The sequence below is a fragment of the Taudactylus pleione genome, unplaced genomic scaffold (assembly GCF_031769625.1).
Source record: "Taudactylus pleione unplaced genomic scaffold, aTauple2 ptg000274l, whole genome shotgun sequence".
NCBI lineage: Eukaryota > Metazoa > Chordata > Amphibia > Anura > Myobatrachidae > Taudactylus > Taudactylus pleione.
In genome coordinates, this window is record NW_028284676.1 from 1,638,173 (window position 1) to 1,653,988 (window position 15,816).

Below are 15,816 nucleotides of genomic sequence, written 5' to 3' on the forward strand. Positions count from 1 at the left end.
GAAATTCCCTTTAAAGTCATTGCCTAGTATAACAGGCTATCAGTGTTTGTGGTGTTATAAGAGGTTCCGTTTCTTTGGCATAATCCCCTGCTTGTTACTTTAGGCTGTATCCTGTAATTACTGCATCCCCTTTGGCAGAATTCCAATTATCCCATTTTAAGTTCCACTACCCTTAACACATTGCCTATATGGTGACCATCAAAGTCCAGTGGGTGCGTCATCATGCATAGTGGGGCAGTCAGCATTGAGAAGAGCAGCACTCTATTGTTTCCTTACTACGGACGTTCAATCTCCAGTCACGCAAGCACCACGTACCTATCCTGTCTGCATGAAAGGGATGGCCATCGGTGTGTTAGCCATTGATGCTCACCATCGATGGTACCATCAGTGGTTTACATTGAATGCTGGAAATGTTGGCATTGTATAGCGAGGCAGGGTGGTGATTGCACCTCCCACCATTGCCGCCGCCATGCCCCCTGCAGCGCCGACCTGGCCGTCCCCTCCCGGAGAGAGTAGCCAGAAAGTCGGCAAGTCTGAGCACAAATTGCTAAAAAGGTTTCTGCTGGCTATGATAGAAAGAATTTGAGCCTGCGTAGCTGCAGAGCAGTCACAGTGCCCATGCTGATCCCTGTCCACCACCAACAGTGCCTCCAATGGGCACGTGAGTGTCAGAACTAGACCATGAAGCAATGGAAGACAGTGGCCTGGTCATATGAATCAGGTTTTCCTTTACATCATGTTGACGACCGCCAACCTCAGCAAATACTGCTAGGTCAGGGGTATGACGATACAATCAGTCACATGCTTTGCCCCATTCCAGAGGTTCCCAAACTCGGTCCTCAAGGCACCCTAACAGTGCACATATACACTTGCCAACAATGAAGGACTGAACGAGAACGATATATTTATCGTTCAGTCGTTCATTATACTATGCAGTGCCCACACTGAACGATATGTTGTTCAGTGCAGGCACGCTCCCTCATCCCCGAACATACACAATCTGCTGATATCGTCAGGCTGGCCTGCATGTTCAGGCAATGATAGATGTCGAAAACGACCAGCGGGAGAGCACATCGATGGTCGTTTTCAACATTTTAATGTATGATTTATGAACGATTAATGAGCGATTGAACGATAACGATGTAGTTATCGTTGAATCGCTCATTTTAATCGTGTAGTGGATACACGCCTTTAGAGAAGTCGGGGAACCAGCCAACTTCTAACTGTCATTTATCTAGCCCAGGGGCAGATGTATGAAGCTCTGGAAAGTGATAAAGCGGAGAGTGATAAAATGACCAACCACTCAGCTCCCAACTGTCATGTCACAGGCTGTGTTTGAAAAATGACAGTTAGGAGCTGATTGGTTGGTAGCTTATCACTCACCACTTTATCACTTTCCAGCGCTTAGTACATCATGATGTATTACGCTATTACTTTATTTCCTGGTTTGGACCTGGCCTGTGTCATGTGTTGCCAGGCGACCATGCGCGCTCAGTGCGCACTGGGGGAAGGTTCAGCCCACCGGGGATGTATCGGAAGTTCCCTCTCCTAGCGGGTTCCCCCCATAAAACACAATGGGTTTACATGTTGGCTACCGCAAGCCAAAAAAATCTGACTGGTTGTTCGTTTATCACTCTCCACTTCATCACTTCCCAGAGCTTCTTCATACTGTACACCTGCCCCACTGTGACAGTCTCTGAAATGAGTTAGTAGCTAATTGGCTACGGAAACTGCTCAACTTTATCTCTCTCCCAGGCTTGATTTATCTACCCGAGTCTTTTACAGAGCAAACAGTCCCTTTGAGCAGGAATTTCTGATCAATATAAGAAAGAAATATGCACCCTACCCTGTCTTAGCTGCCTTCATACTACATGTTATTACACCTTTAGTAATAAAAAAATAAAAAAAAAATACATACATACATATAATATATATTTTAAAGATCCTTGTCCTTTAAGTGGACTTATACAATGACTAGGTGTATTTTAAGAAAATTGCATTCCTGAACGTCCGCCACAAATGGGCAAAACATCCAAATATGGGAAAGTGTGGCAGGACGCGGCAAGCATTAAGGGTTACTGGTGCTAAGATGAATTTATGATCAGCCATTGTTCTGTTACAACCACTTCCTGTCTCTTGTAAACACACAAGTATTAAATAGCACATACTGAAATGTTACTTATTTAGCCTTATACAAATAAAAAAAACAAAAAAACACAACATGCATCAAATCCAATGCGCTCGGGTTTGCAGCAATTTATGACATACTCGCCTACTCTCCCAGGACTGCCGGAAGCCTCCCGAAAACCGGGTGTCGCTCCTGGGACCTCTCAAGAGTAGGCAAGTCCCCTGGAATGGCCGCCGGCCCCTGCGACCCCCCACACGTGAAAGTGGGCGGTTTGGGGGGGGGAGATTACGCTATTCGCACTGAAATGCATCATCGTAGCCCCACCCCTGCATTACAAAGCAGGGGCAGGGCCGCAAACACGCCAACACGCTCCGCCCGCCACCCCCCCCCCCCCCTGCAATGACCTGGCAGCCTGGAGGGGGCTACCAAAATGTCGGTAAGTATGATTTATGAACAAGATGCTGTTATTAATCAGGTTAATTCAACGGTCTCCTGTAAAACAGTAATCTCATACTCAGAGAGCGAGTGCTATAATACAGATGCAGTTTTTGTTTATAAAAGTGCTGACAGTCTCTGCGAGTTGGACAGAGGTGGTTTCAGACAAGACGGGTCCAGTGTGCAAGTTTCGGTGTGCCCCATCCACCCTGAAAGATAATGGCACCGAGACAAGCACAGGAGATACTAGAGACTGTAGCACTTTGCCAGAGTATTCTCTGCATCATTCTTCGGAAATATCGCGCCGCCACCATGATGCCAGAAATGGGGTGAAGCCGGCAAACGTAAATGAAATTGGAGTGAGCCCTGCACCCATTATAGATGGATACAGGGCCTGAGTCAGAGCGGCCCCCACAGCTAATGCGAGTGGCCAGGAAGATGGTCGATATGGTCAAGACCATCGCGACCATCGGGCTTGCGACGAGACCTTTGTGGTAGGGTCTCGTGGCCGTAAGCCACAGAGAGATTTTGTCTCTAACAGAGCCGGAATCTCTCCGCTGACATCACTGGTGATGTCAGCGAGGCCGCCCCCAGATGGTAGGCGTTCCCATGGGAATGCCTCCATTTTTGGTAGCCACCCCCCCGGCCCGCCCACCACAGGGGGCGTGCTGTCACTCAACATCGACAACACGCCCCATTTGGTGCGAGACCCGGAGCGACGGATTGCCCGTCGCTATCCGGGTCTCGCGCATGCGCACGACGGAGCCGGCTTCATCGTGCGCATGCGCTCTGGGCCACCATCAACACGGTTGCGAGCGTTCAGCGCTTGCGACTGGGTCTGAATCAGGCCCACAGTACGCCACTGGAGTTGCAGCCTCATCCCTTCATACATAAATAATTAATCCTTCGTTTAATATAGCTTTCAGACCACGCATATTATTATATTTTCAAATTGTTTTTATTTGGAGTTTGAATGTATTAGTTACAAAATATGTAATAAACAACAGAGGTGATCACAATAATTAATATACAAGCAAAGAAATATTAGCAATACAAAAATCGCTGAACAAATTACCATTGAAAGATATCCTCACATGAAGGAAGAGTGAGAGGAGGACAAGAAGAAAACCAAGAAAGAAAAAGGAATAATAAAAAAAAGGTGGTGGGGGAAATCGCCCATAGCCCAGTACCCTCTACATATAGCCCAGTACCCTCTACATATAGCCCAGTACCCTCTACATATAGCCCAGGCCATTAATCAAGGTGAATAGGAGGGTCAGCTTGAAATATTCTGGATTCATACCATAATGTAACACAAAACATTTTATTAAGTTAATTTTTTTGCATCTGTAAAGATTTTTTTATTTATTTGTAAGAACTGAATGTCGGTAATGTTGCCCATACAGGGGAAGCTCCCATCTCCAGGATCGTTTCCATATGTGTGGCTAAATTGGAGAAATGTGGACCTTTGGGCCAGCAGACCCATCACAGCGTCCCGCTCACACATACTTGCCTGCAGGGGCGTTTCTAGAGAGGAGGGGGCCGTGTGCTGTCTCCGTCACGGGCCCCCTCCACTCCGGCCAGCGCCGCACTTATAGACTCTAGAGTATGCCCAGAGTCTGTAGCGCATGCCGCGGCGGCCATTTGCCCTGTACTGCGCAAATGACGGAAAGATGACCGCAGTGGCTATTTTCCAGCCGTTTTTTCTACAGCACATACACTGGCGCTTACGTGGGACTCCGGAGAGGCAAGTATAATAATATGGGTGCAGGGTGTGTGGTGCGGGCCTCCCCTGGAATCAGGGGCCCGTGTGCCCCGCACACATTATAAATACGCACCTGCTTTCTATACAGTAGCTCTATAGGGAAGGTAGGAGAGTTATGGAAAGCGGTGGGTGTGGCTTTGTGACACCAGCTACATGAGAGGGGTAATATGTATGACAACACGAACGGCCACTCAGTGTTCATTAAGGTGAGTGAGGCTCCATAACGCAATTTGTGACATCACAGCACATCTCGAACCTTGGGAAGTCATCCCCTAATTTTGGAGCACCGAAAACATTTCAGACAGATAACCATGTGCATATTACAACACATACAGGACTAAAAAGACACGCAAAGATGTTGCCTCTTGTGGATTATGGGAGTGTCGCTGAAAGAGGTTTTGTACATAGACGCTGGCTGACCCGCTCACATAGGAAGCCATACTTGGACAGAAAAACCGCACCTGCCATAGCGGTATTTCAGCATTTACGGTCGCTGACAGTGGGTGCCTCAGTCCTTGCATATTCGAGCGGACGGAAGGGCTTTGTAGCAGCATAAAGTCACAGACGGGACTGCGTCAGACTTATAATCGGCTCCTTAGTATTTACCCCACACTTGCCAACTCTCCCTGATTGTCAGGGAGACTCCCTGAAACAGTAGCAATCTCCCTGTCTCCCTGAAGAGCCTAACAATCTCCCTGATTCTACCTTACCCTCATTATGAATATGTTATACATGAAAATAAACAGAGATTCAGTACAGGTTGAGTCTCCCATATCCAAAATGCTTGGGACCAGGGGCATTTTGGACAACGGAATAATGAAATATCTTGGAAATGGGACCCCAACATACACACAGAATGCATTTGTGTGTTAAATACACATTATAACCTTACCTGCAGGCTGTGTGTATAAAATATTTTCAATAATTTTGTGGCTCAAGCAAAGTTTGTGTACAGAAATGAAATTCATTTATGTTACATATACACCTTATACACACAGCCTGAAGGTAATTTTATATAATATTTTTAATAATTTGTGCCTTAGACAAAGTTTGTGTACATTGAACCATCAAAAAAATCAAAGGTTTCATTATTTCAGTCATGCCAAAATTATTCCTTATTTCGGAATATTTGGATATGGGAGACTCAACCTGAATTTACATTCAAATGGGCTCATGAGTATCATTCCCCCCTGCATTTGTTATAAGGCACAATGTTCCCTATGGCTACATGCATTTTCTGTAATAAATCAGTGTGTTAAATAGATCTTACTAACTGCTTTTGGGTTCATTTACATTTGGATGTGTCAGTTTTAGGACACACCTCTCAGATGTCGCAGTACTCGCCCACTTTACCACCGCACCCATAGGTGCTGCTTCCACACTCTCCCTGAAATGCTTTTTCAAAAAGTAGGCAAGTATGATTTACCCATGTGTGAACAGAATAGCCCTTGCTCTAATAAATAGCATTTGCTTTGGGGCCAGATAGGAAAGGGAGTGCAACTTCACAAAAGTGGGTGCGGCCGACGAGATAAGGGTGTGATTTTCCATATGTAATCCCATTATTAAAGATAAGCCCCCACGTTTCAGAAATGGGGTGAAGCTGGCAAACAGTTAAGTAAATGAAATTGGAGTGAGCCCTGCAATCATTATAGATACAGTACAGCACAATAAATGATTATATTTTTTTTTTTCTGTGCATGTCAGTAATAGGATTTTCCATCAGTTCTGGGCTTTATAAGTTAAAATGTAAAACTACACCTATGAAACGTTGGTGCTCCCTCCCCCAACCTGAGCTCAGAAGCTGCCATGGGCTACCATTTCCCTGGGACCTCTCTGTTCCTCTTACAGACCTGGTTAATAAACCACAATGTGCAGCTTAATTAACACTGGATGTTTATATAAGTCCAGGCTTAGCATCGCTTAGGCAGGTTATAGGTTTGGTATTCATGACCTTGGTGTATTTCCCCTCTGTTATACTGGCTTGGTGACCCTTGACAAGTGAACTGACCCCTGCAAGTTTCTGACTGATTTCCCCTGACTGGCTTGTACTGCACTGACCCTGTTTAGTCTTGTCTGGACACTGGGACAGTCTCATATCAGCCAGCAGCTATAAATTCATGCTTGGATTTGCTTGCATCTAGGGTTGTGAGGAAAAATCGTGATGCAGTCAGGAAGCCGATGGTTGAAATGCTGACCTCCGGCTTCCCGACCGTCAAATCCTGACAAAGGTACTAAGGACAGGCGTCAAAATACAGACGCAGATTTAGGGGGTGGGGGTGGTGGGGAGAGAGTAGGGTTAGTAAATACTTACCTTTGGACCTGTCGGGATCTTCACTGCTGCCGGTCTTCCAGCATCGGGGTTTGAACCGCCGATCCGCCACTACTGTAAATTGCCATAATATGCAACGAGGCCACTAAGGAACCTTATGGGTACTTGAATGGTTGTGTATAGATCCCCTTCAGTTAATGTACCTGAAAGCGATGTGGAGTGAGGACGGAAAAGCAGTCCTGTGCCCTTAAAGACCACCAACAGCAGAAATATGTACTGTGATGTCCACACGGATAGATAACGTCAGGGTACATCTACTGAAAGGGATCTATCCGCAACCGTATTTGAATCGCCCCAATTATATTCTATGGCAAAGAGGTCAGCTAGAACCATGTGTAACCTAGCAATTATGCAGCTAACCTAATGTAATAAAATCCAGAAAGACATGATGGAGATGGTAGTGCTTCAAGGTCTGCCATGACAGCACTGCGTGTCACACGTCTAGATGAACAGCTCAGCAAGCAGTGTGCCCCCGGTAGCTATCATAGAGTGCGGCCAACTATGTTTTATGAACAGTGCAACATAAATCGCTGTCTGTAATGAGCGAGTCTAGTACACTAGCAGGCTCACACAGAAGACACAGTGCGTGGTCTTGGTATGTGAACACAGGATGCTTGCAGATAAGTCATATTTCCTGCAGCATTCACACAGCTGTTCTCACAGGAAGCTGCTGTATTATCTCCCATTACCCCCCTCCACGATTCCCAAGTACCATTATACACCAGTCCACCCCTACTTTATAGGCTATCCGACCTTATAAAGCAATATCCTTCCTTCCCTGTGTCCAGTCTTCTCAACATTTTTGCCTTCTAAAGCTAAAATACAATTTTGTAAAAAAAAATATATAAAAAGTAATACTGAAACTATTTAATAAGGGCAATACTATAGCACCGGTCTCCAATCTACACAGGCAGGCCTGGAAATATTTGTCCTGTACATGTGTCCCTATTGTCGTTTCTTTATTTTAAAGCTGACTAACATTACAATACAGTACAACTGTTTACTATAATCTCTTTTTGCTCCTACATTGTAGGTTAATATTTATTGAAGGGGAGTATGCTCAGCACAAAAACTGCACATCCTACCCATGTTCAAACATGTTACTGGCTGGGGACAGAGGGCAAAAATCCACTTACATTGTACCATGACATGGGGACATCTACCCAATAATATGGTTCCTAGGGGCAGCCTGACCCCTACAAAAATTGTACAGATAAAACCTAACCCTACTTCTGGCCCTAGAACGTCTCAATACTTTTATTACTATTACACATATCTGGAGGAACTAAGCAAACACATTTAATCGGTGAATCTATGGGACCTAAAATGGTGCCTCAAACCAAATTTTCTAACAGGCTCACCAATTATAGTCAAACACTGTATTTGAGAGATTATTGATTTTGTAAGGAAATAAGTATCGCACAAAGTATGATTTTACATACCCACCTACGTAGACCCTCTACCCCATTCCTGAGGGACGTTATGGTATATTTTGTCATCATTCATCATGTTGACAATGCCCAAGGCAGCCATTCAATTGTTTTTGCTTGCCAAATCACTCCTTATCCCCCATCTAAATAGATAGGCGATATTCATTTTTTTAATTAAAATCGCCCAATTAGACTGGGTTTCGCTGCGTAAAACGGCTAATACAGTCTAAAGTCTTGGTTAGCATGAACAAACAGCTATTCACCCGCAAACAAAACAACAATTGAATTGCTCCGTCAGGCGCCCATTACACCAGAGCCATGATAAAAACAACTGAATCATCCCCATAATGTCTACATGAAAACATCAAAATTCATCATGTCGATATGATTAGATTGTCGACAAAACGTTCTCGATGGTCTAGTGGCGACTTACCTGGCCTGGTGGCTCCAGTGGTATCTATGGGTCTGGCAATGACGTCCTGATGACTTCCTTTGGATCCTGTGGTGCGAGTATATTGCTAACCCCTAACCCTCCCCTCCCACTATTTCCTAACCCTAAACTCCCCTACCGCAGCCTAAACCTAACCCTCCCCCTAATGCCTAACCCTAACCTCACCTCCCGCACCCTAACCATAACCATCCCACTATTGCCTATCCCTAACCTCCCCTCCCGCAGCCTAACCCATCTCCTAGTGCCTAACCCTAACCTCCCCTCTCGCAGCCTAACCCTAACTTACGGCCATGCAGCCTAACCCTAACCCTCTACAAAATATCGTCCACTTTTGTGATCCAAAAATGGATCGCAATGACCATTGTATGGTGCGTACACCCAATTCATTGTTTGACAAATTGTATGGTCACATCTTCCCATCTGATGTGCTGCACATCAGATGGGATGATGTGACGTACTGTGCAGAGCGCTAAAATTAATACTGTAGCAGTATACTGTGCCGTCGTACAGTGTGTATGCGGGCATGATATATCACACATCATATCGGCCCATCGCAAGATCGCTAAACCGTTCAGGTGTGTATGCAGCTTAACCCTCCGCTGAGCAACCCAACCCAAACTACCTGGTTACTGCAGAAGTTTGACATTTCACATGTCAACGTTCTGCTATGCCATGTTCAATGTAATTATTTGAACAATGTTAACATTATAACTACATCTCCTGACGGAGAATAGACCAAATTCTAACAATTTTAAGGCGCTCTCCAACCCGCCAGATGTGCAGTGGTGGAGGGTGATGCCGCTTCCACCTACAGTGGCCCTTAGGGGCATGGGAAATGTCATGTTCTGTTCCTCAGCTCTAGGGATGGCCATCGGTGGGTTAACTATCGATGTCACCACCAGCAGTTGACCTCGATGGTATGAAACCATCTAACAGGCAACCATCAATGGTTTCATCCATAGGTGGTCATCCTTGCTTTAACACTTGCCGGGCAGTGCGCCAATCAGGGAGTGGGGCAAGGGGCAGCATAGAAAAAACCCCAAAACATTGCGTAGCTCTGTGCCATCGATGCCGGAGAACCATTGGATTTCCGCCATTGATGGTTAACCATTGTTGGTGAATGGCCATCCCTACTCAGTTCTTCATTCTGTTATCGCCCTTCCCTTATTTATCTATTTTCCCTGTTTTTTGTTGTGGTTGCTATTTTCCCAAAACGTATTTAAAAATAAAATATTTTACTTATATCTGACTTACACATTGACCTCGGGTGAAGCCCAGGTTCTGGATGCTATTCTTGCTTTATTGGAAAGGACGGCCAAGCCGCAGGTTGTTAACGTTAATGTAGTATGTCCATTTTGGATGTGGTTAGGTCACTTGATTTACCCAAGATAATAACTGTAATCTGTCACGGGAACAGGGCTCCTGCCATAGGAATCACTGACCCCCATGGCAGCTACACCTAAAACGCATGCCTGAAGTAGAACATACATGTAGTGGAGTAGATGTACTAAGTCTTGGAAAGAGAAAAGTACCAACCAATCAGCACCCAATTGTAATTTTTGAAACACAGCCTGTAACATGACAGCTAGGAGCTGATTGGTTTTTACTTTATCTCTCTCCTAGATTTGATACAGATCTCCCCTAGTGTCACTGACAGCTTGTAAACAGACCATCCACTTTGCACAACTCATCTTTAATCAAACATGTCTTCACTATGGCAAATAGGGGGCTTATGGGAATCTCCAGTTATCTGAAGCGGACAACGTGCGCACCAGCTATTGGTGATGAAGGGCTAGCTGTCCGCTGAACATCACTAGATCTCTGGTAAAGAACATAAGGGAAGATGTATCAAAGCTTCTAAAGAGTGGAGAGGCAGATACGTTGCCCATAGCAACCAATCAGCTTTTACAACAGACAATTAGATAGTGTTACTCATTTTTGATCGCTCCCCCTATGATGTGCCAGCATAAATAAGCCAAAATCATCACTCTCACATCACGTAGAAACATAACCCACAAGGGACGCTCCGATCGGTCAGCAGAAAGATCCTCCGTCTGATTGGCTATACACACTTACCAATTGGCTGCTCGATATGTCTGGCCTGACATCACAACTGGGTGGGCATTTAAATATGCCCGCCTAGTTGATGTCAGTGTTGGCGGTGCCTGCAGCCAGTATATGGGCGGTTGGGGGGATGGCCCGTACACACACGGAGATGCACCGATATAGCTTTCCGATAATTCAGCTGTGCTGCATGGCTGAGTGGATATGACGTTGCTCATAGTCCTATCGGGTGTACACACCCACCGATGCGTTCGTGATATAATCGCTAGTTGATCGAACAAACTATATATTGACAAGTGTGTAACCAGCATTAGCAACCACCTTGCAGCTAATTGAATTGCCCCCCAAAAGTATAGGACTTTTTACACATACACTTTGGAATAATATTCATAGTGGTTTTATTTAAAAAAAAATTAGGACTGGGGTCCTATAAGACACCTGTGGATATATTTACCAAAGGTCGATTTTAAAATCGATTGCAATCAGACATTTACTAACACACATTTTTTAAGTGCGTGATTTAGCTCAAGAAACACGACATCGATGTTGATCGATTAAAATCGACCTTTAGTAAATATACCCCCTGGTGTTTAATTACTCACAGCCTGTTAGTAGATGTAGTTTACTGGAAACTGCAGAGAATGCCTGGGATGTTGTCAAACTAGACCTACTGTACATGCTGCGTATAAAGTTAGGCTTGTTACCTGTGAATAAGCAAAACATGCTTACATCACCTGCCAAATCTGACAATCCCTGCACTCTCTCGCTCTCTCAGGGGTATATCTACTAAAGCTTCTAAAACAGACAAGTGGGGATGTTGCCCCTAGCAACCAATCAGATTCTAGCTATAATTTCTCTATTGCATTCTAGAAAATGAGACACAGAATATGTTTGGTTTCTGTGAGCAACATCACCACTTGTCTGTTGAACCTTTAGTACTGTATATACTGTATACCCCTCAGTCTGCATAAACCATCATCCACTGACTCCCAACCCCCTCCACCAACAACCTAAACCTGTTTTCCAGAAGACCTGGTGTAATCATTATACACAGGAGTAGTACAGTCATTACACAGACATATTGTCACAAGGTTTGTGTGAAAAAATAAAATAAAACTACATCAAACAATCCAGTATACGATAACATTAGTCAAAGGATGGAAGAGTATCAGTTCCTAAAACCATCCTTTTAGTTTCAAAATCCTTTAGAAATCAGTCCCCCTCAGTCAACGACTACATAAACTTTTTTTTTCTAAATTATTTTTTATTTATATGGTTTTTTTTTAAATGTATAGTTCCACCCTCGAGCAATAATGAATTGAAATAAAAGCACTCAAGACCAAAAGTTTAAACAATTAAATGAATACTGTATATCACTGTATGCAAGACAACCACAAAGCCATTGTATCCAGAAAGGGATACAATGCCCCCCCCCCCCCCCCCCCCCCAAAAAAAAAAACCACAACAAAAACATTTTAGAAAATTAGACAATGTCAAAGATTTTATAGAAGCAAAAATGTAAAAAAAAATTAAGTACAAAAATAAGGGACAATGCAGAAAGTTCCCTGCAGTAGCAACAGGTTTCAAGAAAATAAGATATGTATAAAATAACATATATCATGGTGCATAGATTTGTATGGCTACACCTGCTGCTATACAACTCTAGCCACTACACTACACATCCACACCAGTGGCAACAATGTAACAGACACTACAAGTAAAGAAAGCCCAATATAAGTGCCATAAAAGAGTTTCCCTTTTACCTTTACAAATAGCTCCACTTCTGGCTGCTGTGACATTTTGCCAAATATTGATATTTCTCTATTCGTCTCTTCCTTAGCCAAGAATGAAATAAAAGTTTGCTGGAGCAGAGATCCCAGGCAGGGTATGTGTGAGGTGAATGGGTGCTGCCTCGCTGCTTTAGAGACACAGAGGGTGGGGTGGGAAGTGACTGCAGGAGGGGTGGGTCTGTAGCCCAGGCAGGAAGAGACAGAGCAGGGCAGGGGTGTGGAGGATTGACAGCAGGGATTGGAGACTGCAGCGCTGCCTGGGGTTAGACAGCTCAGGTCTAGCAGCAGAGGAAGCCACTGCATTGCTGACAGCTTGTAATGAATGTGTGCATACAGAGAAGGTTACACATTACTCTGAGCTCACAGAGGTGTGTATGTACAGTATATATCTGGGCAGGGTAACTGTATGAACAGCTGTTGTAAAGAGAGTGCAGGGTTCCTAGAGCTTGTCAGACAGTGTGAGGTGGGTATTGCACCATGCATCTGCCCAGCCATAAGTTGGTGAAAGTTCACACTTAAAGTTTGCCATGGAAAGTGGCCAGAGAGTGGCACTGAGCGTTGTGCATAGTGTGTACACAGAGAAAGGCAGCCTTCTACAGGCATAAGGCTGCGCAAAATCATCTCATTGCGGGATGACCTCATCCAGGGGCCCATTTGCAATGCGATATTAGCGTTCATGATCGCATTGCAGGATGCGATCATATCGCCCGGTTGTATTACTGAGTGCCCACAGGGAAAGGGGCTCTGAAAGGAGCCCGTCCCTGCCAGAGCCAGATTAACAATGGGGCGGATGGAGCTACAGCTCCAGGCCTCCACATAAAAAGAGGCCCCACCATCATGACAGCATGATGATGACCAGCTGGCCACACAGTCGGCTATATAAATCATAAGTAATATTTTTAGGTATTTAGGGAGACAGTGCGGTTGTTAGTGTAGGGATGTACACGCCCACTTGGCTCTAGCACCACCCACACAGCACTGGGTCACACCCACGCATCACTGGTCACACCCACACAGCACTGGTCACAGCTCCTTCCTTTCTCAGTATAGGCCCTTGAACATTTTGATCTCCAGGCCCATTAGGTCCTTAATCCGGCCCTGGTCCCTGTGATGTGCTGTAAGGGGATGTAGTTAATAGACTGGCGGACGCGATGCCGCCGGATTAAATCCCGACTATACATGCCCGACATGGGACTTAAGATAGGCGTCGAAATACCGACACCTATCTTAATCCCAACGCCTGAAGCCCGACCCCAGCCATCCCGTTCGTCAAGAGCCGGGTAAATATACTACTTAGCCCGGGGATTGGGGGGTTAGGTTTAGGGAACTTAGGGATAGGTACCCCCTAGGGAAGGTTACGGTTAGGAAAGGGGGGGTGTTAGGCGCCACTAGGGGGAGGTTAGGGTTCGGCAGCTCCCCCACGGAGGGTTAGGTTTAGGGTTCAGGAAGGGGGGTTAGGTTTAGGCACCCCCAGGGGTGATTTATGGTTAGGCACCCCCTGGGCGTTTTAGGGTTAGGCACCACTAAAGGAGGGTTAGGGTACTTAAGAGTCGGCGTCGGGATGTCCTCCTGGGGCTGCCGTAGTCGGAATGTGGTATTTGGTATTTCAATCCCCTTCCGCCGGGATTGAAGTGACAGCATCAGTGGTCTCTTCACTACTGTGCCTGAGCTACAGCGCATGTGCTGTCTACTGACCGTACATGCAACTTGGCCATTGCTGGGGAAGGGTCCTATGGAACCCTCTCCTGGCTAGTTGTGCGATGTGTAGCCCATAGGTATAGGTAGCTGAGGGTGTCAATCTCTGGTATGTATCGCATTCTAGAAGTTGTTGAATATGGCAGCGTCACAGTCCTCCATAGAAACCTATGGGTGTTGCAGCTGCTGAGCGGGACTGGAGGGATCAGGTATGGGAGATATCTGCTGCAGTCCCTCTGTCATACATTCGGGGGATATTAAATATTTGTGGTTACCCCCCAAAATGGGAGTTTTTAGGATAAGCCGCAAATATTTATTGATAAATGGGCCCTCAAACTCAAATGCCACAAGTGTTTTGCACAATTTATTCTAATGAGACTGAGGTATACCGTGGGTAGTGTCAGCTCCGTTTATAGATTCATCTTTCCCTGGTACAATACAGGTGCCTGGACAAGCTGCCACTTGTGGTTCTCCAGGTGACAGCATGCCCTAGCAGCCATTCTGGTTCCAGTCATGCACCAATGACAAAGTGATTTAAATCTATACACACTAATTAGCTGTACACACCGGGCATCGGCTATGACAAGAACCCTAGTACTATTGGCACTACGGCTGTTTATACCCAGGAGGGAGGACCACTAATGCATTTTTGCAGGCCAGACCCCCTTGGATAACCAGCCCAAGTGAGGGGACCCACACTGCCAGCCTCCCATCGATGGTTCCACCAGCCTATGCTGGCAAAGCCTAGTGCTGGTTATACTAAAATTAGGAACGTACCCAACATTGGCTTTTCTCCTGATTTTGGTGTAACTAGTATTATGCTGAGAGTTATGGCTAATGCTGCCCATCCATTTAACGATGCGGGGGACGACGGCACGATTACGACGCTGTCGTCTCCCGTGGGGTGAACTGCATACACTGAACGTTCAGTGTATGCAGATCAATCATCCCTGAACATGGCAACCTGATGGCGGTGGTCAGGTTGACCATGTTCGGGGCGATGGTTGATGTTAAAACGACCAGCGGGCTCACGCATCGCTGGTCGTTTTTTAACCTTTTACTGCCCGATTTGCGGGTGATTACCAAGCGATGGAGCGATAACGACCGTCGTTATCGTTCCATCGCTAGGTATAATCGCCTAGTGGATGGGCAGCATAAGACTTTAATATTTATTTATTATTTTACAATACAAATAGGCTGACAGCTGGGTACACACGTATACAATCGTTGGGCCGTTCTTTTTTTTTTTTCAGAAGAAAGCTGGTTCCATTGAAATATCAGATTTTATGTGCAGATAAAAGTAAAATCGCATTAAAAGTATTATTGTACAAGTGTGTACATAGCTTATTTCTGACAACAAATTTGTTAGATGGTTAGAGAATGTTTCACTTTTCCCTACATTTGAATAATATCTGTTGGTTGGAGGTTTGTCAAATCAGGTAGGGTATGAGATCCCGGCGGTCGGGATGTCGATGGTCAGAATACCGACAGCGACATCCCGACAGACAGAATCCCGACATCCATAAGGAAGAAAGGTATGACTAAAACTTTCCCCCAACCCTCCCTCCCCAGTGCCTAAACCTAACCTCCCCCCCTAGTGCCTAAATCTAAGCTCCCCCTCCCCGATGCCTACACCTAACATCCCCCCCCTAGTGCCTAAACCTAACCTCCCCCTCCCTGCACCCTAACACTCCCTCCTCAGTCCCTAACACTCCCTCCTCAGTGCCTA

At 45.4% G+C, this 15,816-nt stretch overlaps 1 protein-coding gene across 1 annotated transcript in view; it reads right to left on the reverse strand.

Annotated features, from left to right (window-relative positions):
* Positions 1-12,584, reverse strand: part of CLIC1 (CLIC family member 1) — a 44,852-nt gene extending 32,268 nt beyond the window's left edge. The window contains exon 1 of the mRNA XM_088481504.1: positions 12,366-12,584. Coding sequence (XP_088337630.1) covers positions 12,366-12,401 — 36 coding nt within the window. The 5' untranslated portion in view covers positions 12,402-12,584. The remainder of the gene's footprint in view (positions 1-12,365) is intronic.
* Positions 12,585-15,816: the final 3,232 nt, after the last annotated feature.